At 47.8% G+C, this 25171-nt stretch overlaps 1 protein-coding gene across 1 annotated transcript; it reads left to right on the top strand.

Moving 5' to 3' along the window:
- The first annotated feature begins 1225 nt into the window (after positions 1-1225).
- SOAT2 (sterol O-acyltransferase 2) lies at positions 1226-11677 on the top strand. Its single transcript, XM_060113209.1, has 15 exons — positions 1226-1299; positions 1808-1865; positions 2374-2510; positions 2862-2921; positions 3270-3377; positions 5810-6086; positions 6500-6569; positions 7377-7461; positions 7967-8012; positions 8224-8353; positions 8773-8870; positions 9972-10070; positions 10591-10726; positions 11273-11418; positions 11627-11677. The coding sequence occupies exons 1-15, from the start codon at positions 1226-1228 to the stop codon at positions 11675-11677; spliced, it is 1575 nt and encodes a 524-aa protein (XP_059969192.1).
- The last annotated feature ends 13494 nt before the right edge of the window (positions 11678-25171 follow it).

Raw genomic sequence — 25171 nt, 5'->3', positions numbered from 1 at the left:
CTGTGGAGTCCCTGGCCCTTCTCTCTACCCCTGTCCAGCCTCTTATAGCAGCTCTCATTCAAAGTGTGTCCTTCCCGCCACACTTGGAATGACAGAGACAGCCACTGGTAGAGGTTTCATGGCCTCAAGCCTCACCCAACTGCCCACCAGGGAGTGGAAGGCAGCAGGTGGGGGCAGGGAGACACTGAGGCCGTGGCCTTGGTCTGAGGTTATGACCTTGTTTCTAACACTGATCTTTGGACACAAAGGGAGAGGAACGATTAATAGTTAATCCCCACCAGGAACCCAACAAAGAGGAACTCTCAAGGCACTTACCCTTCTGTTACTTCTTCAGGAAATTATTATTTATTGCACTCTGGCCATGGGCTACGCCCTGGACCATGTGCTTTTACCTGGACTACCTCATTTTATGCTTACAATAACCTTATGAAGTAGGGACTTTTACCCCTGTTTTTCAGAGGAGGAAACTGTAGCTTAAACTATTAGGGTCATTTGCCTGAAATTCCACAGCCAGTAAATGATTGAGGGAGGATTTAAATCTGGTTCTTCCATATGTGACAATGCCTGGCGTTCCTCAGGTGCTGATTAAGTGTTTGTTTTGCCTCCTTCCTGCCTACCTGCTAACCCAAGCAGGTGTAGGGAAGAGGTGGTGTTCAGGGCCCCCAGCACCTAGCCTTCCCTGGAGGGGCAACAGTACCTCAGTCAGCACAGGTACCAACCTCACAGAATACTAATCACATGCACAGAAAGCTTTGCTGACAAGTTTCTTTCACATACCTTATCATGGTCTATGGGAGCTGAGTGCCCTGATACCTGAAGATGTTTCTGACTCCTTCCCGACCTTCAGCCTACTGAGAAAGAGATTGGGAAGCAGCCATACCAGGTGATAAGCCTCAGAGGGGCAAAGTCCCCCTCCCCGTGACATGTATGTGTGCAGAGCTCCCACTCCTGTGGGAGGGAGGTGGGCATCTGGGTGGTGGTTGGGCTATTTGTTCAGGGGTTGTGTCCATCCCTGTGACAGCCAGTAGAGCAGAGCCTCTAGCTGAGATGGTACTGCCTTCCGGAAGGGGATCATGGATCGGATAACCTATAACCCCTCCTCCTGAAAGGACTTTAGTCTTTGGACCTGTCAGAGGAGCTGAGTGAGATAAGAGCTCTGCCAGGCAAGCCTGAAGGAAGGAAGGGAACACTTACCAGCTGCCGCAGCCCAGTCAAAACACACATCATGGAGCCAAGGGCGGCCCAACTGCGGAGGAGAGAAGGGCTAGGAGGAGAGCAGGAGGACCAGCCCTCCAGAGAAGGGGAGCCCCACTTTGGAAATGCAGAATGCCCAGGTGGGGATGGAGGTGGGGTGCACTGTCGAGAGGGGGTTCCTGCTGTCTACCTTCAATTCTTCCTGCTGTCCACCTTCAATTCTTCCTGCTGTCCTGGGAGGCCAGTGAAGGCAGATCCCAGCCTCTGCCCCCTAACTACCCAGCTGGGGAAGGGAGGAGAAAAGAGCTATTCAGTACCTTGCCTTATCTTTCTGACTCTTTTACCCCAGACGGTGATTAGAGTAGCTTCCTGTTCCCTGGGTACCCTGTTTCCAGGAATGTCATCAGGCTCCCCACTTGGCAGTGACCTCCTCACCCCTTGCAAAAATAACTTCCCCTTCTGATTGCTCCCCCACACACCATGATACTAGATATTGACTGGTTGGGAGTGGGGAGGCTGCTGAGCACACAGAAAGCACTTCCTGGTCAGAGGATGCCTCTGGGTCTGCACTAGGCAGCAGAACCCTAACTCCTCCCCTTTGACCCCTTATCCTAGGAAACAGTGAGACACATAGAGGCCCAGATTTGCTACAATGGACCCGACATATGCAGGTGAGGGAGGTCAGAGGTCAAAATGGACAGGTCCTGGAGTAGAGGGAGGGAGGGGTGAGGACTGGTTTGATGATAAAGACAATTTGTTCTCGGGTTCAAACCCCTCAGGTCAGAGCTACGAGTTAAGATGGAGGGGTTTGAAACACAGGTCATCAGGACAGGGGCCAAAAGTCAGCCAGTGAACAGTCTTCTGTTAATAGGACTGGAGGTCAGGAGAGGGAAGGCTGGGGTCAGGGAGAAGAGAGTAAGATCAGAGATGACAAGGTGGTTGAGGTTCAGACCCAGAGTCTGAAAGCATCTTTCCTGGATCCTCACTGCTGCCCTGGGAAACCAGAGGGAGTTAAACCGGGGGTGGAAAGCTCTGGGCAGCAGCCATGCTGTTCATCTTTCCATCCCTAGCACTTAGCAATGTGCCTGGCATTGAGGGAGGCTCAGTCAATGTTTGGTGAGTGGGAGGATGGCTGACTGGATGGAGGGACTGCGGGCCCTGCCCTGCTTTGTCCTGTAGGCTGTGAAGACGCAGTTGCTGGAGCAAGCACAAGGTCAGCTGACGGAGCTGCTGGATCAGGCCATGTGCGAGGCTATTCAAGCCTACCCACCACAAAACAGACCAGTGTCCTCCATCCCTCCAGATTCCTTGCGCAAGTAAGAGTCTGAGCAGCCAGGGGGCTGGGGAGGGGCTGCGCAGCCCCCTCCATCATAAGGATTATGAGCCAGAGATGCTATCCCATGTGCCCTTTGCCAGCACTGATGTAACTCCAACTTCAGTCTTCCCTCTTCTCCCCTTATCACCTCTGCCTTCCTGACCTCCACTGCTGGGCTTTGGTCTGCCCTGGCCTTCCCTGACCTTCCACCTGGTCCTGCCCGCTGGCCCTAAACCTGACCTTCCCCTACTACTGCCCTCGGCTCCCAAATATTGACGTCCCGCCAGGCCCTACCCTCTGCCTACTGCCTTCTTCCTTTGGGCCCTGGCCCAGAATAACTGTCTCAATTCAGGACCCGGGAGCCATCCCTGGGGAAACGGAAAGTTTTCATCAACCGCAAGTCCCTGCTTGAGTAAGTCAGGGGTGAGGACGGGATGAGAAGAAAAGAAAGAGCTTTGTCTGGGGGTCCAGGGCACCTCATTTGTCATCCTCAGGCTCTAGGTGGTTTGGGGGAGGACTTGGAGATGTTTTCTAAGGTTCTGTTTCTCTATTTGCCTTGGGTGTGATTGTGGAAGAAAGGCCACCAGGATGAGAATTGTCTGGGCTGGAAAGAGCTTTGTACAGAAGTCCTAGCCGTATTGCAGCCCATAGCTGCAAGTTCCCAATCACTAGGTCCCATCCCCACTTGTGTACAGTGCCTGAGCTAGTCTGCCTGACCTTGAGGACTCTCCCACTGACATTCAGGCCCCTGTCCTTCCAGCGAGCTGACGGAGGTGCAGCATTTCCGCACCATCTACCACATGTTTGTCGCCGGCCTGTGTGTCTTCATCATCAGCACCCTGGCCATCGACTTCATTGATGAGGGCAGGTAGGCACCCCTCCCGTTCGGGATAGGCCCACAGATAAGATCAGACCACCTGGGTTCCCAGTGTTCCACTTGCCACCGGCCTGAGAGAGCACAGGCCCATTTGATTATTAGACACACATCAACGTGGCTTTCCAACCACCTTCCCACCCAAAAAGTCCTCTTAGCACAACCTTGGATAGCCTTTGTTCTGTTTTCCCAGAGTTAGCCCTCTGGGAACACTACTCCCCCCCTCAAATCCTTCTCAATTGGACCCTTGTCCTGAAGCAGACATACATGTATTTGCACACACAAGCATGGTTCCCACCCCACCCCTCTCACACAGTCTTTTCCAAGGCAGTGGTGTTTGGTTCAAGTAAACTCCAGTGAGCCCCTCCTAAGTACCAGCCCTGGGGGGCAGAGAGATGAGGGGCCAACCCCAGCCCTCTCTGTGAGGCACTCCCAATCTTGTGGGGAAGACAAGATCTTGTGCACACAAGTGCCTTGGTGGGTCGCTTCCCCCCAAAAGCACCTCCCCACTCTGGGGATGAGCCTCAGGGAACTGTAGACCCCTGGGGGTCTGGACTTGCATGACCCCACCTCACCCTACCTACGGCTTAGGAAGCAGTAAAAGGAAGAGGACCAAGGACCTGCAAGTTCAGCAACAGCACTTCCTTCTGGCAAACTTGTTGTTCATCCTTATAATTAAGGATCAAATCTCAGGAAAAGTTTCAGATCTATGTAAGATGGCTCCTTCTCCATCACCCCCCTCCATCCCAGACCGCTCCCCAGGGGTAACATTTTTAATGGTGTTGAGAGCTTCCCTCCAGAGCATTTCGATGCCTCCACTTCCAGATGTATATAAGAACCAAGGGAATGTATTTTATGGGGGTTTACATTAATAAGATACTTACTGTACCTATTGTTTCCTTTTCACTCCCTAATGACCCATATTAGAGATCTTTCCATGTTGGTCCATTGATTTTAATGACCACAGAGTCTGGAAGTGCCAGCTTTTGTTCATTTAGTTCTTTACTAATGGACGTTTGGGTCGCTTCTAATTTTCTAATTTCTCACCATTACAAACCATACACTCTTTTTTGGCTGCACAGCGAGGCTTGCAGATCTTAGTTCCCTGACCCTAGGGATTGAACCCGGGCCACGGCAGTGAAAGCACTGAGTCCTAACCACTGGACCGCCAGGGAATTCCCCAAACCATATACTCTTTTTATTTTTTACTTTTTAAATATTTATTTATTTATTTGGCTGTTCCAGGTCTTTGTTGTGGCATGCAGGATTTTTAGTTGTCGCATGTGGGATCTAGTTCCCTGCAGGGATCAAACCCGGGCCCCCTGTATTAGGAGCTTGGAGTCTTAGCCACTGGACCACCAGGGAAGTCCCCAAACCGTATACTCTTTTTTAACAATTAATTAATTTATTTAGCTAATAATAAATTAGCTAAACTTATTTAGATAATAATAAATTATTAATAAATTTATAATAAATTATTTCTTATTATAAATTATTGATTAATTGATTTTATTTATTATTTTATTTTTAATTAATTTATTTATTTGGCTGTATTTGATCTTAGTTGTGGCACACGTGCTCTCTAGTTGCCCTGCAGCACGTGGGATCTTAGTTCCCTGACCAGGGATCAAACCCACATCCCCTGCATTGGTAGGTGGATTTGTAACCACTGGACTACCAGGGAAGTCCCAAACCGTATAGTCTTTTTTTTTTAAATAAATTTATTTATTTTATTTACTTATTTTTGGCTGCGTTGGGTCTTCGTTGCTCTGCGCGGGCTTTCTCTAGTTGAGGCAAGCAGAGACTACTCTTCGTTGCGATGCGTGTGCTTCTCATTGCGGTAGCTTCTCTTGTTGTGGCTCGCGGGCTCTAGAGCACAGCCTCAGTCGTTGTGGTGCACGGGCTTAGTTGCTCCGCGGCATGTGGGATCTTCCTGGACCAGGGATCGAACCCATGTCCCCTGCACTGGCAGGCAGATTCTTAAGCACTGTGCCACCAGGGAAGTCCCCAAACTGTATACTCTTAACCTAAGCAAACAAAACACTCAACAACCTGCTTTCTATTAATTCAAGTCTCCAGCTCCAGATACTCCAAAAGTACAAAACTAACAAAAATCAAAGTTAAACTCTAGGCACCTCATACCCTAACACCGGTGGCATGGGATGTACTGAACCCTTCTGCAATGCCACAGAGGGCTCTAAAGGTTATTTGGAAGCAAAGCCATCCCATGATTGAGTCTCCTCGGGCAACGCCCTGTGCTAGAAGTCCTGGGCAACAGAGGTGCCATCTTGAACACTTTCAGAGATGGGGAGCTCACAACCTTGGCAAGATGCCTCAGTTTGTCTTCCAAGAGCTCTGACTGCAGAGGAAGGGGACAAGGATGGGCCTCACACCTGTCTACTTTGTCTCTCCTTCCCCACTCCCAGGCTGATGCTGGAGTTTGACCTACTGATCTTCAGCTTTGGACAGCTGCCCTTGGCGCTGGTAACGTGGGTCCCCATGTTCCTGTCCACTCTGCTGGTGCCCTACCAGGCTCTGCGGCTGTGGGCGAGGCCCCAGTCCAGAGCGGCCTGGACGCTGCGGGTGGGCCTGGGCTGCATGATGCTGGCCGGTCACACAGCAGTGCTCAGCATCCTTCCGGTCCATGTAGCAGTGGAGTATCAGCTCCCGCCAGCCTCCCGCTGTGTCCTAGTCTTTGAGCAGGTAGGTGATGGGCGGGACCAATGGTGGGCGGGGCCCCTGGGAAGGAGGGCATTGGATACTGTATTGGTGGGGGCGGAGCTAGTTACCAGGGGCGGAGTCCTTTGCGAGGGATTTGAGCCAACCAGCAGGCTCCAAGGAAATGTAAACGAACGAACGGACACTGCTACGCAAATATAATCGATTGGGCTGGCCAGCTGGAGACTCTGCCCTTTCCGGTACCCCTTTACCGTCGATTCATCCCAGCAGCCGTCTGTGTTAGGCTATAAGACAGTCCAACAAAAAGATAAAGTATGGGCTTTGACCGTACAAAGTTTACAATCTGCCTGCCCCTCTCCCGTAAAAGAGACACAGAGAGGTTAAGTGATCTGCTCAAAGTCCCACAGCACCTTAACCTCTTTTCCATTCCATCTCAGGTCAGGCTCCTGATGAAAAGCTACTCCTTCCTGAGAGAGATTGTGCCTGGGACACTTCGGGCCAGAGGAGGTGAGGCCTTCAGCAGGAGCTGCTGTGAACTCAGTCCTCTTGGCTGGTTGCATGAAGCCAGTAGCTGCAGGCTCCTCATAAAAGCTCCAACCTCCTAAGGCCATCTTGCCCACGGGTCACAGCTCTGGCCCCCAGGTGGGCTCTGTGAGCCTTAGTCTTTAGGCATTCTCTTAGGTCCCACCTCTGAGACCCCTCCCCTGCTGCCCAGGACTTCTGGCTCATTCTTATTAAGACCTAGGGTATGAGAGCCTTCCATTAGGTAGTCAAAACAGAATGAGAGGGCTTCCCTGGTGGCGCAGTGGTTGAAAGTCCGCCTGCCGATGCAGGGGACACGGGTCCGTGCCCCAGTCCGGGAAGATCCCACATGCCGCAGAGCGGCTGGGTCCGTGAGCCATGGCCGCTGAGCCTGTGCGTCCGGAGCCTGTGCTCCGCAACGGGAGAGCCCACAACAGTGAGAGGCCCGTGTACCGCAAAAAAAAAAAAAAAAAAAAAAACAGAAGGAGAGAGAAGTGGATGGTGCAACTTGTGGGTGCCAAATGAAGCTCTGGCCACAGCAGGTCCTGTGCCAGAAAATGGGGGTGACTGGAATGGAAGCAAAAGGAGGGTGTTAAAGAGCAGGTTCAGCTCCTGCCCAGTTTCACCCCCCCACTCCACCTCCAGATCCCATATCCAGTTCCTCACCCATCCCCCCACCTCTGTCCTATCCAGCTCTATTCACCAGTCCCACTGCCCTTCCCCAGCATCCCACCCAGCTGTGTCCTCTCTCCCTTCCCTCTTCACTGATGGACCCCTCTTACTCCTCCCCAGGTGAGGGGATCCGGGCCCCCAGTTTCTCCAGCTACCTCTATTTCCTCTTCTGCCCCACACTCATCTACAGGGAGACTTACCCCAGGTAAGACCCTGCACCCCCTCCCCCAAATGCCCAGGCCCGTCAGGGATCTAGCCCTTCTAGTCTCCTCTCCCTGAGGTCTTTAGCCTCATCCCAGACACTGGCCACTTTCTCAGGCAGCACCCCATAATAAAAATGGGAAGTAAGGAGCAGGTATATTACCCCTTCTCCTTGCCCCAGCTCATGGTGATACAAGGGTGACTAACTGTCCTGGTTCGCCCAGGACTGCCCCAGTTTTAGCACTGAAATTCTTACATCCTGGGAAACCTCTCAGTCTGGAGCAAACTCCAGATGGTTGGTCACCTTAGTAGACACTCAAGCTAAAAATCCACTTGTCGTCTCTGTTATAGAAGGTCCAAAGCGTTCTAGACCCCCACCTCCCCAGATAATCCTCCCAGGCCTGAGCAATTGAGGGAGCTGGGGAGAGAGGGCCCCAGGTGCTGGGCCCCGGCCCAGGCAGGAACAAGATAAAAGGATGAGAAACATATTATCCCCATTGCTGCTGCAGGACACCCAACGTCAGGTGGAATTATGTGGCCAAGAACTTTGCCCAGGTCAGAAGATGGGGTCAAAGGGTGGACTACCCATGACTCATGGTGGCTGAGGGGACATTTCTGGGAGTGAAGTAAGGGAGGCCTGGGGAAGAGGTCAGAGGGTGGCGCTAAAGAAAGAGGAGGCAGTTGCTGGACCAGAGTCTGATTCCAGAAGGAGGGGCAGCGACCAGTGATTCCTTTCAAAGTTATGCGTCCTCCACCCCGTCCCCAGGCCCTGGGCTGCGTGCTCTATGCCTGTTTCATCCTGGGCCGCCTCTGTGTTCCTGTCTTTGCCAACATGAGCAGGGAGCCCTTCAGCACCCGTGCCCTGGTGCTCTCCATCATGCACGCCACCTTGCCAGGTATGCCCACCAGAGGCAGGGCTGCAGGAGGCTGCACCCTGGGGAAGGTTTAGCAGGGAACCCTTCCCTCCGCTCACTCTTAGTTTCCCTCTGACTCTCCCTTATCTGCCCCCTCCTATGGTTGCTCATCGTCAGGATCTCACTTCAGATTGCCACCTACTCCCTACCTTTCAACCACTCTATGAAATCCCAGCAGGCAGAGGTTTTGACATTCATCTCTGTATCCCCAACATCTGGCATGGGCTTCATGAGCAAATGGAATGAATGAATGAGTGCATGAATTAGTGAATGATTAACAAATGATTGGTAGGAGTTGGGGCCCTTGTTGCTGGGTGAGGGCTTCCTGGGGGAACCCCTGGAGCTTCATGGGGGATCAGGGGGGCCAGGCTGACGTGCAGCCCCTTGTCTCCACTTACCAGGCATTTTCATGCTGTTGCTGATCTTCTTTGCCTTCCTTCACTGCTGGCTCAACGCCTTCGCAGAGATGCTACGATTTGGAGACAGAATGTTCTATCGGGTGGGGCCTGGACCTGGGCTACTTGGGAGCTGGATGCAGGGAGGGCTAGGGAAGGATGTGGGGAGGATGGTGGCTATGTTGGCTGTCACCTGGTTACCGAACCAGGTTCATTTGACCAATTCGCAGGAAGCCAAACACTGAGACGCCAAGATTTACAGCGGAGAGAGGGTTTATTCACAAGGCAGCCAAGTGAGGAGAAGGGAGAACAATCTCAGATTCACCTCCCCAAAGGCCAGGGGCTTGAGATATTTATGGGATAAAGAAGCAAGATGATCTTAGGTATGGGGAAAAGTGATTGGAGTTAGAGAAAAGGTGAGGTAATCGGTGTTCTGCACAGGTGTATCTGAGTTACATGCTTCTTCATGGGATGCATGTTAAAAAATGGAGGCACTTAGCATGATCTGAGGGTGGAGTTTTTGGCCCTCTGATGTCAAAAGGTCATTCATCCGACACCTGTGCAAGCCCAGTTTTAGGGTCAGTGGTCCCAACCAGTCTTAGCCCGCTTGAACTAGACAAGAGCCAACTCCAAGTTCCTGGAAAACTTATGCCCCCTGTTACTATAGTGACCCATACATCAGAGGTGTTATCTATATGGGGCAGTTAAGGAGTCAAAAAAAAAAATTTAAGGCTTAGTCAGTGAAGGCAGGTTACAAGCAGAAGGGTTTTTTAACAAGTTGTTCCCTTACCTGCTGTTCTGTAAGATGAGCTCAAGAATTTCCATTAGTCACCAGTTTCTGTTAACCCTGTGGGGCACGATTTCAGCATCAGCTGTGCTGTCAATCTTCCACAGTGAGAAATGTGCTCCTCTGGGTATGGTTGTATTGTCACCCCTCTACCCCCTGACCAGCCAGGGCTAACTGCTCTTATGGGGATGCTAATTTGGAATCTTCTTCTCCTGAAAGGGAGAGTAGGAGGGAGGGCAAGGACCCCAGATGCTGAAGAGGGAGTTGGGAGGTTGCTTGCTGTCTCTCTCCTGCTGGGAGCCAGCCCTTGTGGAGAACACTGGGACAGGGGGCAGGAAGCAGAGGAGAGAAGCTGGGGCCTGGGCAGAGACAGGGCCCTGATGCTCACCTCCTCTTCCCCGCTGAACCACGCCCCCAGGACTGGTGGAACTCGACGTCCTTCTCCAACTACTACCGCACTTGGAACGTGGTGGTCCATGACTGGCTGTACAGCTACGTATATCAGGATGGGCTGTGGGTATGGGCTCTGCACACCCCGTCAGCTCCCAAAATTAATGGAACCTCTCTGGGATATCCTCTCCTTCCCTTTCTCTGCACCGTTCATCTTTTCCAGACCTAAGGGCCCCTTTGACTTTCACCTGCCCCCATTCTACCCAACCCAATGGGCAGAAAGTCCTTCTTATGATCTAACTTCCTTCCTTCCTTGTCCTCAACTACACCTCCTCCACAGGGCATTTCTCCCCTCCATAGCCTCTAAGGAACATGCATATAGCAATTTTCAGTTACCAAGAATTTTCACATACTACATAATCTGCCCTGTAACCCTGAGAAGTATTATTATATCCCCTTTTGAAAGTTGCATCTAAGGCCCAATGGACTAATAAAATGCTCTTAAATAGGACATGTCAGCCCTTCTGATGGCAAATCCCATATTCTTTCCACTGTACTACACAACCTCTGGCTTCCTTAAGGAGGGGGCTTTTTGTGGAGGGGTTTAGGGAGACTCACTCCACCCTCCTACCCCCGGCTCCTGCCAGCTCCTTGGTGGCCGGGCCCGAGGGGCAGCCATGCTGGGCGTGTTCCTGGTCTCTGCAGTGGTCCACGAGTACATCATCTGCTTCGTCCTGGGATTCTTCTACCCTGTCATGCTGTTGCTCTTCCTTGTCATTGGAGGTGAGCTTGGCCTCTTTATGCCCCTGGAGAGGGAGACAGACAGAGGGAAGAGACCTGGAGTCCCCCTCCTGGAGATTCCAGACTGATGGGAGAGGCCACTTATCCAAGACAGAAGGGGAAAATGTGTGTGCCTTCTGGGGAAAGGCGTGAGAGTTGTGTGTGAGAGTTGGTGGGGGGGGGTGGGTGATGGACGGACTTGGGAGCAGGGAGGGAGGCAGCAAAGGGATATCCTGGGGGATGTGGGAAAAGACCTCTGGCTGGAGAGGAACATCTGAGCAGGGCACACATACAGGGAGACAAGGGAGAAAACTGGTGTGAGGTTGGGAGGTTTAGTAAGAGATCCAGGATACTGAAGTGTAGACTGAGGAATCCTGGTTTTACATGAGCCACTTGAGACCTCCATGAGCTTCTGGAGCTGGGTTCAAGATCTTCCTCAATGGCGCCTTCCTGTTCCAACTCTTCCCCGTGCCCTGAGATAGGAAGGCAGCCAGGAAGATTAGATACAGGTATCTGGAGCTGAGGTGACAACATTTCCTCCTGCATCAGGGCCACTGAACTTCATGATGCATGACCGGCACACGGGACCAGCGTGGAACGTGCTCATGTGGACCATGCTCTTTCTGGGCCAGGGCATCCACGTCAGCCTGTACTGCCAGGAGTGGTATGCACGGCGCCACTGCCCCCTGCCCCAGGTAAGGGACCATGACCCTCGCTCAGCTTCCCACCCAGGAGGACCTGCCTCCACTTCCCAAGAGCCAGCCCCCTATTGTTGCCCAATTCCACAGCCACAGTCAGGGGCCAGGGCCCGGTTTGGGGGTGAAGGATGGGCTCCTGTGTTTTAGATGCACAGGGTAGGCACTGGGAGGGACTTTATTCACAACTCACCTTTCTCTGGCACAGACATCCTTCTGGGGGCTGGTGACACCTCGATCTTGGTCCTGCCATACCTAGAGGTCAGGGCACACTCACTGCCCAGATGACACCACCAAGTTCTCTGCCTGCAAAGCCTGGGACCCGGGCTCCTCTCTGAATTCCCAGACCTAGCTCTGAGTCAAGGGGGCCTGCCATGCCTGACCCCACCAGAGAACTCCAAGGACTGAGATCTGTGGACCTGTGGACAGGTGAGCACAGACTCAGAATGGTGGTGGCTCTTGAGCCCCCAGCCCCGTGGGTTGGGCAAAGGGCCCCCTCTCACTCCATGGCTGTTCAGACTGGGGGAGACACGAAGGGCCTTACAGATTTGGTGAAGGTGGGGTGACTTAAAGCAACTCGGGCCATCAAGGTCTGAGAGGTGTTTGTTTTCTCTCTTTGTGCTCTTTACAATACAATAATAAACTCTTTGTATCGCTTTTTATTCATTCATTTATTCATTCATTCATCATTTGTTGAAGACCCACTTAAAAAAAATTCTTAATTGAAGTATAGTTGATTTACAGTGTTGTGTTAATTTCTGCTGTACAGCAAAGTGATTTCATTATACATAAATATGCGTTCTTCTTTATATTCTTTTCCATTATGGTTTATCCCAGGACACTGAATATAGTTCCCTGTGCTTTACAGTAGCACCTTGTTGTTTATCCATTCTATATGTAATAGTTTGCATCTACTAACCCCAAACTCCCAGCCCATCCCTCCCCCACCCCCCCCTCCCCCTTGACAACCACAAGTCTGTTCTCTATGTGAAGACCCAGTTTTGACAGGCATGACTGAAGACAGGCAAAGTCTGCAGAGGCAAGACTTTGTGATGGGAGGGGCTGAGGGTCTTGGGTGACATCCCCCCTTACCTATTCTATGCCACCCCATCGCCCCAAAACTCAGCCTTACCCCCTCTTCCACCTCTCCTCCTTCAGATCACATTTCCCCAACCCTTGAATCCTCTGTTCCCGGCAACCTCCGGCACATCCTGAGAGGGCACATGGCTGGCCTCCTTTCCTTCAGAGGACCCAGGAGAGGAACCTCCTGTACAGACCTTAGCCAAATCTTTTAACTTCGTGAGCCTCAGCTTCCACAGCTATAAAATGGACATTTAGGCAGTTCCCTGGTGGTCTAGCCGTTATGATTCAGCGCTTTCACTGCTGTGGTCCAGGTTCAGTCCCTAGTAGGGGAACTGAGATGCCGCAAGCCATGCGTTGTTGCGACCAAAAAAAAAAGGACACTTAGGTGCTTTGTGACCACATAGAGGGGTGGGATAGGGAGGGTGGGAGGGAGACACAAGAGGGAGGAGATATGGGAATATATGTATATGTATAGCTGATTCAATTTGTTATAAAGCAGAAACTAACACACCATTGTAAAGCAATTATACTCCAATAAAGATGTTTAAAAAAAAAAGGACATTTAAGTTAGAAGTGTCTCGACTATATGGGGACATACTGTTCCCTCATGCCCCTTTCCAGTCTACTCCTCAGCCAAAGGCAACTACTTTCTGATTTCTACCCTCATATATTAGTTTTGCTTCTTCTTTTTTTTTTTTTTTTTTTTTTTTGCGGTACGCGGGCCTCTCACTGTTGTGGCCTTTCCCGTTGCGGAGCACAGGCTCCGGACGCACAGGCCCAGTGGCCATGGCTCACGGGCCAGCCGCTCCACGGCATGTGAGATCTTCCCGGACCGGGGCACGAACCCGTGTCCCCTGCATCAGCAGGCGGACTCTCAACCACTGCGCCACCAGGGAAGCCCTAGTTTTGCTTCTTTTACAACTTCACATGAATAGAGCTCTACAGTATGTACTGCTGTAGGGATGTAGTCTTGCTCTGATGAATATAGTTCTCAAGATTAGTCCACGTTTTGAATGTATCAATTGTCTGTACTTTCTTCCTGCTCAGCAGTATTCCATTTATGAATATACCACAATTTGTTTATCCATTTACCTGTTGATGGACATTTGAATTGGGGTTGCTATGAATAGGGCTGCTCTGAAGATTCATACACAAATCATTTTGTGGGTAAATTTTTTCATTTCTTTTGGGTAAATGCCAAGAAGCAGAATAGCTGGATCATAGAGGTGATACATGCTTGACTTTATAAAAAGGTGCAAAACTTTTTTCCAATGTGGTTATATTGTTTTACATTGCCACCAGCAGTGTCTGAGAACTCTAGCTGGGCACAGGACTTCTCACCAATGTTTGATTTTGCAAGTCCATTTTTATTTTGGTCATTCTAGTGGAGTGTAATTATAATTTACATTTCTCTGATAATCAATGGCATTGAACACTTTTCCATGTGTTTATGGACCGCTCATGTATCTTCCTTTATGAACAATCTATTTAAGTCTTCTGCCCATTTAATTTTTTAATTTTTAAATTTTTATTTTATTTGTTTATTTTTGGCTGCATTGGGTCTTCGTTGCGGTGCACAGGCTTCTCATTGCAGTGGCTTCTCTTGTTGCGGAGCATGGGCTCTAGGCACGCGGGCTTCAGTAGTTGTGGCTCACGGGCTCTAGAGCACAGGCTCAGTAATTGTGGCACACGGGTTTAGCTGCTCCAAGGCATGTGGGATCTTCCCGGACCAGGGCTCGAATCCATGTCCCCTGCATTGGCAGGCGGATTCTTAACCACTGCGCCACCAGGGAAGCCCAATTGCCATAAACATTTAACAGTATAATATTTTGCCAGGTTTGTTGCTCACTGCTTGTTCTTTCTCCTTTTCATCTTCCTCTATCTTGACTTCTCTGTTCTCTAACCAAAATTTTCTTGAGTAGTTTCCTCAGGTGAGATATGGAATTGATATACTCTCTGAATCCTTTATATCTCCATATATCTTTCTTTTGTGCTAACAGGTGAATGCTTCCTCAGCTGGGTATGAGATGCCGGGGTAGCCATCCTTTTCTCTCAGTATTCCTACTGTTAACTTCCAGTGTTGCAGATGAAAAGTCCTGTGTCAATCTGATTCTTTTCGCTTAGTAAATAACTTGCTTTTTCTGTCTAGACACTTGAAAATATCTTTCTTTCATCTTGGAATTCAGGAGTTCCATGCTTAGATGTATGTCTTCTCTTTTTGTATCTTCCTATGCCCTTTCAGTCTGCAAGCTCAGAACTTTCTTCAGGTCGGCAAAATATTCTATTTTTAAAGTATTGTCTCTCCTCCATTTATGCCTTTTCTTTCTTTTGGAACTAAAATATTTGAATGTTAGGATTACTGGGTCTCTTCTCCAAATCTCATATTTTGCTCATTATTTCCATCTCTTCGTATTATTTGCTCTGTGCTTTGAAATATTTTTCCACTTCTTCTTCCAAGCCACTAATTTGAGTCCCGCCAGTGACCAGACTTCTTTCTTTCAGTAAATAGGCTGATTTTTTTTGTTGTTAAAAATAATGTTTTTTTGGTTCCAGAAAGTATTTTTTGGGTACACTACTAGAATCTCTTTAGCTGCTCCTAATATTTTCTTAAGTTGTCACGTACCTCTTCAGTGGTTCCTGTGCTGTCCCGTAGGCAGGAACACCAGCTATAATGACCTCATCCCTGTTAGGGCCAAGGCCCTCTGAGTCATGTTCTTCCAGTATCCCTACAGTCCTGACCTCTGCTCAGGGGCTCTCCAGAGCTGGTCTCCAGGCTCCTGTGTGGTGAGAATGAGGAAGCTCCTCACCTGTCTCCACACCAGGCCTTCCCCATACTAATGCCAAGTCCAAGCCTTCACTTGTATACCCTGATGCCACTGGTCCCAGCAGCAATATGGCTAAAAAGAAGCACATGTTTGGAGATGGAAGTAAAAAAGTCCCCTTAGAACAGTGGTTCTCAAATTTGAGCCTGCATTAGAATCATGTCCAGGGCTTGTGAATATGGACAGTTGAACCCCACACCAGGAGTTTCTGATTCATGAGGTCTGGGATAGGGCCTGAGAATTTGCTTTACTAACCAGTTCCCAGACAATGCTGTTGCTGCTGATCCAAGAACCACGCTTTGGGGCTTCCCTGGTGGCGCAGTTGTTGAGAGTCTGTCTGCCGATGCAGGGTACACGGGTTCGTGCCCCGGTCAGTGGGAGAGGCCGCAACAGTGAGAGGCCCGCGTACCGCAAAATAAAAAAAAGAAAAAAAAAAAAGAACCACGCCTTGAGAACCACTGCGTTAGAATACACCAAACCAAGCACTCCTCCTTCATCTTCTTCAAAATTTTACCTTTTTTCTCCGGTAAGGAAATTAATCCAATAGCAGGGAGATATCATCTCCTTATTTTATATTGGGTTCTTCAGTTTGTTCATGATACGAAGGCTTGTACACAGCTGGTCTCCATCCAGACCCCCTCCTCCACCAAAGCTCTCACAGGCCCTTCAAGACCCTGACTCCCAGTCTGAGAAGGGTGCCCAGGTAAGGATGCCTTGAAGCTGGGCTGAAGTGGAATAGAGGTGTCAGGGGAAAGGCGTCCTGAGCCTGTGCAAAGGAGGACCCCTTTCCCCTGGCGGCACCCTTGTTTTACCCTTGTACCCAGAGGGCAGCATCGGAGCTGCCCGGCACTCCCTGCACAACCCCCTGGGGTCAGTGGGGACTCGGGGTGGAAGCGCCTGGAGTGGGGATGAACGTGGGAGGCAATGAGGGCTCTCTGGCCACCCTCCTGCCCAGTGGGGCTCTGCTCCCGGGCTAGGGCTAGGAACCCCGTCTTCCTGTCTGGAGTCTCCTCACCCTGCCCCACGTGTGTCCCCAAACTCCGTGCCCACTCCCTTGCTTCAATCACACTCTCTTTACCCCTTTGATTCTGTCCTGTGTTTTCTCCAAATTTCCCTGCCTGTCCAGGAACCCCCGTATAACACCCACTCCACTCTTCTGTGGTCCCCTAATTTGCACTGGCCCAGTGGTCTATGAGCTCCATAACACCTTTACATCAAAGGCCAGTCTCTCTCACCATGTCAAACACTTAGTCCCTTTGATGAGTTCTGGGCACCACCCTGTCCTTTTCCCTATCAAATTTCTCCCATTGGCGTCCAGATATGCTCCTCTACTACCGTCATCTCTTCACCCCGCATTCTCATCAAGCTCTCTCACTTCTCAGCTTTCTGTCATAGCCAAACTTCTGGAAAGAGTTGTCTGAGCTCACTCTTGCTGGCTTCTCACACCCATGGGTCTCCATATTTTAGTGTGGGTTGTTTACTCCAGTTCCCGTCCCTTACTGCCATTTCCTCTGCACCATACGTATCCGCTCTAATACATGACAAACCTATATGTATTCTTGAAAAATATGGTGTTGTACTGCACCTTTTTAATTTATATAAAGTAATTTATGCCATAATTCTTATCCCATTTCACCCATCGTTTTAAAAGATGTACAACAGTGTTACAGGTAAAGTTATTTAATTTCTGCTGATAGTTCATTCCATCATATGCGTGCACCACATTTTATATATGTCTTTTTTTTTATAGTAATCTTTTATTTATTTATTTATTTTTATATTTATTTTTGGCTGTGTTGGGTCCTTGTTTCTGTGCGAGGGCTTTCTCTAGTTGCAGCGAGCGGGGGCCACTCTTCATCGCGGTGCACGGGCCTCTTCACTATCGCGGCCTCTCTTGTTGCGGAGCACAGGCTCCAGACACGCAGGCTCAGTAGTTGTGGCTCACGGGCCCAGTTGTTCCACGGCATGTGGGATCTTCCCAGACCAGGGCTCGAACCCTTGTCCCCTGCATTAGCAGGCAGACTCTCAACCACTGCGCCACCAGGGAAGCCCCTATATATGTCTTTTGGACATTTAGTAGTGGATATTTAGCATGGGCTTGAGGAGACAGGGGTTCCCTGTGGGATTACCTAGGATCTTGTTCTTAAGACATATTTAATTTCACTAAGAACAGCCAGATGTTCTCCAGAATAGCTAGACTTAGAGCCATTTACATGTTCACCATCCGTACATGAGGTTTCCTACATTTTAAGAACAGAGGGTATCTAACTTAACTTTGCATATAAATAGCCAGTTGTTCCACCACCATTTGTTGAAAAGACTGTACTTTCTCCACTGAATTGCCTTTGCAACTTGGTTAAAAACCAATTCATCATATATGTATGGATCTATTTATGGACTCTCATTTCTGTTCCATTGATCTATAATTATGCTAATACCACACTGTCTTTTTTTTTTAAAGGAAGTGGGAAGGAGAAAGGATTTTTTAAATTTTTTATTTATTTATTTATTTTTGGCTGCATTGGGTCTTCGTTGCTGAGCGTGGGCTTTCTCTGGTTGCGATGCGCGGGCTTCTCATTGCAGTGGCTTCTCTTGTTGTGGAGCACAGGCTCTAGGCGCGGGGGCTTCAGTAGTTGTGGCACACGCGCTCAGTAGTTGTGGCGCATGGGCTTAGTTGCTCCGAGGCATGTGGAATCTTCCCGGACCAGGGATCGAACCCGTGTCCCCTGCATTGGCAGGCGGATTCTTAACCACTGCGCCATCAGGGAAGTCCCACTCTGTCTTGATTACTGCTTTTTATTAAGTCTTGAAATCAGATAATATAAGTCCTCCTATTTTTTCTTTTTCAAAGTTGGTTTTGGCTATTCTAGATCACGTGCGTTTCCACATGAATTTTAGAATCAACTGTTAATTTCTACAAAAATCATACTGAGATTTTGATTGAGATTACATTGACTTTCTAGATCAATTTGGGGAGAACTGACATCTCAGCAATATTGTGCCTTTCAATCCATAAACATGGTGTACCTCTCCATTTAGGTCTCGTTTAATTTCTCTTAGCAATGTTTCTAGTTTTCAGTGTATAGAATTTGCACATCGTTCGTCAGAGTTGTCCCTAAACATTTCATTTTTTGATGATACTGTAAATGATACTGTCTTTTAATTTCAACTTCCAATAGTTTGTTGCTAGTATATAGAAATGCAATTGGTTTCTGCATTTTATATCTTGTGTCTTATAACCTTGCTAAACTAGTTCTAGTAACATTTTTGTAGCTTCATCAGAATGTTCTAAACAGATGATTGTATCACCTGCAAATAAAGACAATTTTACTTTTTCCTTTCCAATCATTATGTCTTTTATTTATTTTTCTTGCCTTATTGCCTGGGTAGAACCTCTAGTACAACTTTAAATAGAATGAGTGAGTCTGGACATCTTTGCCTTGTTCCTGATTTAGAGGGAAAGATGTGTATAGATACATATATACATATATATGAGCTATTTTATCAGCTTTATTCAAATATAATTCACATAGCATTCAATGTATCCACATTAAAAGGGTACAAGTTAATAGTTTTAGTACATTCACAGATTTGTGCAACCATCTCCAGAATTCATTAATTTTAGTACATTTTCATCACTGTCTCAAAAAATCTTATACCCATTCCCCCAATCCCTCCAGCTTTGGGCAGCTGTTTCTAAAGTGACTGCACCAGGTTACAACCCCACCAGCAGTGTATGAGGTTCCAATTTCTCCATACCCTCACTGACACTTGCTATTTTTCTTTTTAATTATAACCATCTTATTGGGTATGAAGTGGTATCTTGTGGTTTTTGTTTGCATTTCCCTGATAATAATGATGTTGAGCATTTTGTCAGTTGCTTATTGGCCATTTATATATCTTCTCTGGAGAAATGTCTATTCAGATCCCTTGCCCATTTTTTAACTGGGTTATTTGTCTTTTATTACTGAGTTGTAATCATTCTTCATCTACTCTAGATATAAGTCCCTATCAGATATATGATTTGCAAATATCTTCTTCCATTCTTTAGGTTTTCTTTTCACCTCCTTGATGCACAAACTTTGAAGCACAAAAGTTTTAAATTTTGATGAGATTCAATTTATCTATTTTTTTTTTTTTTTGGTTGCTTGTGCTTTGGTGTCATTCGTAAGAAGGCTTTTCCTGACCCAACCTCACAAAGATTTACTCCTCTATTTTGTTCCAAGAGTTTTATAGTTTTAGCTCTTACATTTAGTTCCATGATCTATTATGAGTTAATTTTTGTGTATAATGGGACAAAGGGGTTCGACTTTGCATGAGGCTATCCAGTTGTCCCAGCATCATTTGTTGAAAAGACTATTCTTTCCTCTAATGAATTGTCTTGGCATCCTTGTTGAAAATCAATTAAGTGGAAATGTGAGCATTTACTTCTGGATTCTCAGTCTATTCCGTTGACCTGCATGTGGATCCTGTAAACCACATTGCCTTGATTACTATAGCTTTGTAACAATCAAAGCTTCCATTGTAATCAAAGTTCCATTCAGGACACTGTACTGTCTCAGCGCTGATGTGTGACAGTATGTGGCAGAAGGGAACAGCACCACAACACCTCCATTTGACAGTAAAAACATTTAAACCTCTGAGCCAACTTTAAAATGTATGTGATTATAAGAAAAAACTAAAAATACCATGCTACAAACTAAGGAAATGTGCAAGCTCATTATACTGGCACCAGAGAATTTGCTAAAAATGAACTTCAGGAATTTTTCAAAACTAGGCCATCAGACTACTGGATTCCTCTAACATGTGGAAACTGGATCTCAAGAACCAAAAACCTATCAGTCTAAAAAAGAAAGAATTATTGCATTTGGGGTATAAAATTAAAGAGATGCTGGCTTGTACAAACAAAAGATATTCCTCTTTAGAATAAAATATATCTTCTGCTTAAGAGACAGACACTTTTGTGACCTTGTCAAGAACCTGAGCTTTGCCCAGCCTCAGCTGCCTTATTTGTAAAATACGGCTTTAAAAAATCTACCTAAAGGCCAAGGTTGTACAGATGAGTACCTGTTCTGGCCTTTTAATTGCAAGACCAAAAATTCTATGAAACTTGGAATGCTAATGCTAAACCAGGGTCTGCAAGAGCATTGCCATCTTCATACAATACCCAATCTGCAAGGTTCTCCACTTAACATTAAAAAAAACTCTCTAGGGCTTCCCTGGTGGCGCAGTGGTTGAGAGTCCGCCTGCCGATGCAGGGGACACGGGTTCGTGCCCCGGTCCAGGAAGATCCCACATGCCGCGGAGCGGCTGGGCCCGTGAGCCATGGCCTCTGAGCCTGTGCATCCGGAGCCTGTGCTCCGCAACGGGAGAGGCCACAACAGTAAGAGGCCCACGTACCGCAAAAAAACAAACAAACAAAAACTCTCTAAAAAAAGAGATGAATCAACTAAGCATCCCAACTCTGCACCTCACCCCCCACCTACCATCCTAGTTTATCAACCCATTCTCTCTGCTGCCCCTGTGCTAGCTCTCAGGGGAACCGCATTTCCCCCTTTAGAACTCTGGCTTTTTGTTTCCCTTAGCACAGTTATGATGGGTTAGGAGATCCAAAAGGATGTTAGTTTAAATTTTTTAATTACATGAATAAGGACTTCCCTGGTGGCACAGTGGTTAAGAATCCATCTGCCAATGCAGGGGACACGGGTTCGAGCCCTGGTCCGGGAAGATCCCACATGCTGCGGAGCAACTATGCCCATGCGCCACAACTACTGAGCCTGCACTCTAGAGCCCGCGAGCCGCAACTACTGAGCCCACGTGCCACAACTACTGAAGCCCACACTCTTAGAGCCTGTGCTCCACAACAAGAGACGCCACCGCAATGAGAAGCCTGTGCACTGCAACGAAGAGTAGCCCCCTCGCTGCAACTAGAGAAAAGCCCGCGTGCAGCACCAAAGACCCGACACAGCCAAAAATAAATAAATAAATAAATAAATAAATAAAGTACATGAATATATCCAGTACCAATGAACATACCTGTTGCCTAGATTGTGGTTTCTAAATGCCATTCTCCACTAAAAGGAATCAGGGCTCCTTGCTGATTGCAAGAGTGGGCAGAGAAGGGACAAGATTTTTGCTGTTCCAGGAAGAAAGGCGGTGTTTTAAAAAAACAACAAAAAGTCACGTTTAAAGGACATGGGAGCCAGATTAAAGCAGCTCTCTATGGTCAAAACTGGGACAATCTGAGCATTAAAAATAAGTAAGGTTAGAAATGGATTATAAGTTACTTAATAAAACAAGGGTCTGGGACTTCCCTGGTGGTCCAGTGGTTAAGACTCCACGCTCCCAGTGCAGGGGGCCTGGGTTGGATCCCTGGTTGGGGAACTAAGATCCCACATACCGCAAGTAAGCCCGTGCGCTGCAACTAGAGAAGCCCGTGCACCCCAACAATGACCCACCGCAGCCAGAAAAGAAGGGTCCATATTGAAAAAAATATATGACTAAATGAATAAGGAGAAAGGAGGGCTCTTCTTTATAGTCAAATGCCCAATTATAAAAGTGGAGAGAATGTTGGAGTTAGAAAACCACCATTTGGCAATCATTATGATAAAAGTTGGTTTGGCAAGCATCGTGAATGGATACTAAGTCTAGATGGGGAAAATATGAAGAGGAACAGGATATCTGCAAAATCTCAAAATGTCTCCTTACAGATTATTAGCTGCAAAGGGCACAATAATAACCATGCCTTGGAGAAACCAGACACCACCTTGACCACTTTTGACTTTGATCAAAGTTCCATCACCAGTAAGGAGCAGATGGACATTGTGGCCCTTGTGATGTGCTTCTCTGAAAAGGACACACACGACAAGTCATATTGCAGCTTAGAATGCTAACCTGAATCCAGTCGTGAGGAAGCATCAGGAAAAAACAAATTGATGAACAGTTCTATAATATAACTGGCTTGTATTCTTTTAAAATGTCAATGTAAATGATAAAGAAAGGCTGAGGAACTATTTTAGAGTAAAGAAGACAAGAAGACATGACAACTAAATGCAATACACGATCCTGCACTGGGATCTTGGACTGGAAGGGGAATATGCCATAAAGAGCATTGTTGGGACAATCAATAACTTTGGAATCTATCTATTTATTTATTTATTTAGGCTGTGTCGGGTCTTAGTTGCAGCATGAGGGCTCTTTGTTGTGGCACGGGCTTCTCTCTAGTTGCGGCATGTGGATTTTCTCTCTAGTTGTGGCGTGCAGGCTCCAGAGGGTATGGGCTCTGTAGTTTGCAGCATGCGGGCCCTCTCGTTGAGGCATGGGAGCTCAGTAGCTGTGGTGCACAAGCTGCCCCATGGCATGTGGGATCTTAGTTCCCCGACCAGGGATCAAACCCGCATTCCCTGCATTGGAAGGCAGATTCATTACCACTGGACCACCAGGGAAGTCCCTGGAATATGGACTTTAGATGAAAGTATGGTGTCAGTGTTAAATTTCCTGAATTTGATCATCATATCATGGTTAAAATAATATTCTTGTCCTTAGGAAATACGCACTAGAGTATTAAGAAATAAAGAGGCATGTTGTTTATAACCGACTCTCAAATAGTTCTGAAAAAAATAAGTTATAGTACATACATAATGATAAAGAAAATTTGTCAAAATGTGAAAATGATAAATTCAGGTAAAGAGTATATAGAAGTTCTTGCAACTTTTCTGTAAGTTTCAAATTATTTCAAAATAAAAAGATTTTTTAAAGGTATATAAAGAGGAAAAACAGCCAACTCAGGACCTAGGGCACATAAGGAGTTCCAGGTGTCCAAATTCTGACTTTACTGTAGTTTGCACCCTTTCATCCACTCTCCTAAAAAGACTCTTACCCCAACCTTGCCATATCCAAGGTGCCCCACCCAGCTCTCAGCTTCCCAGCCCTTGGCCTACCACCTTGTGAAGTCACCATTTTCCTTCCCCTGTCATGGGGAGGCTAGCCTCTTGAATACTTTGACCCCCTTAAACAAAAGAAAAAGCCCACTCAAACATTGTAATTCACCCAGGTGTTCCCAACGACCTTGTTTCCTGTTTGATGGTAATACGATTTCTCCAGGCCAAGGGCAAGATGGGTGATCGAACCTGTGAATGCCTTCATTCTTCCCGCAAGCAACAGATCCACAGCATACGGTTAATAAAATGGCCCTGATACCCACACACTATGAATTATGTATACCTGTCAACAGAAGCCGACTAGACCCATGGTTAAGAGCCAGAGGAAGATGGTCTGAATTTGGCTTTGACCCACCACTTAAAAGTTGTGTGACTGAGAGCAAGTCAACTAGTACCTGGAGCTCATTAACCATTCACTTAACATTACCCACCTTGTAAGTACCAGACTCCACTTTGGGAAGTAATGATACAAAATCTCTCCTCCCAGAGCTTACATTCTAGCTGAGTGAGACCAGGGGAAGCAGGTGCAGGGAAGTAAGTAAGTAAATAAATAAATAAAATATAGTGTATGCCAGATGCTTATACATGCCATGGAGAAAAACAAGGCAGATGTAACAACAGAGCGTGAAAATGTAATTTTAGATCAACAATTCAAGGAAGGCTTCAATAAGTCAGTGACATCTGAACAAAAATCTAAAGGCAATGAGGGAGCGAATCATGTAGATGGGTGAACACTCAGGCCAAAGGGGCAGCAGGTGCAAAGGGCCTGCAGCAGGAACAGGCCTCAGTTGAGGGATGATTGCTTTAGTCTTAGGTGGGCTCTTGGAAGGCAAGACAAGGAATTATGCACAGCAGGAGCTCAGGAAATGTTGATGGGAGAGAAAAAAGAAGAGAGAGACTACCATATTGTATCCAGAGATTATGAGATTGAATTTTGGGTATGGAGGAAAAGAAGAATCCGTTTCATAAAGCTGGAGAAAAACAGGTGATTCACTGATTTTATGTCCTGTCTTTCTAGCCTTCTCTCTTTTTTAAAAAAATTTATTTAGTTTTGGCTGCGTTGGGTCTTCACTGCTGCATGCAGGCTTTGTCTAGTTGCGGTGAGTGGGGGCTACTCTTCGCTGTGGTGCGCGGGCTTCTCATTGTGGTGGCTCCTCTTGTTGTGGAGCATGGGATCTAGGTGCGTGGGATTCAGTAGTTGTGGCACGTGGGCTCAGTAGTTGTGGCACATGGGCTTAGCTGCTCCGTGGCATGTGGGATCTTCCCCGACCAGGGATCAAACCCGTGTCTCCTGCATTGGCAGGCGGATTCTTTTATTTTATTTTATTTTATTTTTGCGGTACGCGGGCCTCCCACTGTTGTGGCCTCTCCCGTTGTGGAGCACAGGCTCTGGACGCGCAGGCTCAGCGGCCATGGCTCACGGGCCCAGCCGCTCCGCGGATCTTCCCGGACCGGGGAATGAACCCGTGTCCCCTGCATCGGCAGGCGGACTCTCAACCACTGCGCCACCAGAGAAGCCCGGCAGGCGGATTCTTAACCACTGTGCCGCCAGGGAAGTCCTCTAGCCTTCTCTTAAACATACTTCAGAGATGGAGATGATTCAAGGAATTTGAAGATTTCATTTTTGTTTTGGTTTCTGGCTTTGCTTTGAGCTGAAAAATAAGGACTTTTTTAGATTGCTTTTACTATGTTTAAGACATTTTTCAGATAAATAGAACTCTTTTTTTAAGATTAGGGCTTGGGGGCCTCCCTGGTGGCGCAAGTGGTTGAGAGTCCGCCTGCCGATGCAGGGGATACGGGTTCGTGCCCCGGTCTGGGAGGATCCCATGTGCCGCGGAGCGGCTGGGCCCGTGAGCCATGGCCACTGAGCCTGCGCGTCCGGAGCCTGCGCGTCCGGAGCCTGCGCGT

Source organism: Mesoplodon densirostris, chromosome 11 (genome assembly GCF_025265405.1).
Source record: "Mesoplodon densirostris isolate mMesDen1 chromosome 11, mMesDen1 primary haplotype, whole genome shotgun sequence".
NCBI classification, from domain to species: domain Eukaryota; kingdom Metazoa; phylum Chordata; class Mammalia; order Artiodactyla; family Ziphiidae; genus Mesoplodon; species Mesoplodon densirostris.
The sequence above is the reverse complement of the archived record's forward strand: the minus strand, read 5'-3'. Positions and strand labels throughout refer to the sequence as shown.

Coding starts and splice junctions, on each gene's coding strand:
- SOAT2 (XM_060113209.1), top strand. CDS start 1,226: ATGGAGCCAAGGGCGGCCCAACTGCGGAGGAGAGAAGGGCTAGGAGGA. Junction 7,462..7,966: donor TACAGGGAGACTTACCCCAG/GTAAGACCCTGC, acceptor TTGCTGCTGCAG/GACACCCAACGTCAGGTGGA. Junction 8,013..8,223: donor TGGCCAAGAACTTTGCCCAG/GTCAGAAGATGG, acceptor CCCCGTCCCCAG/GCCCTGGGCTGCGTGCTCTA.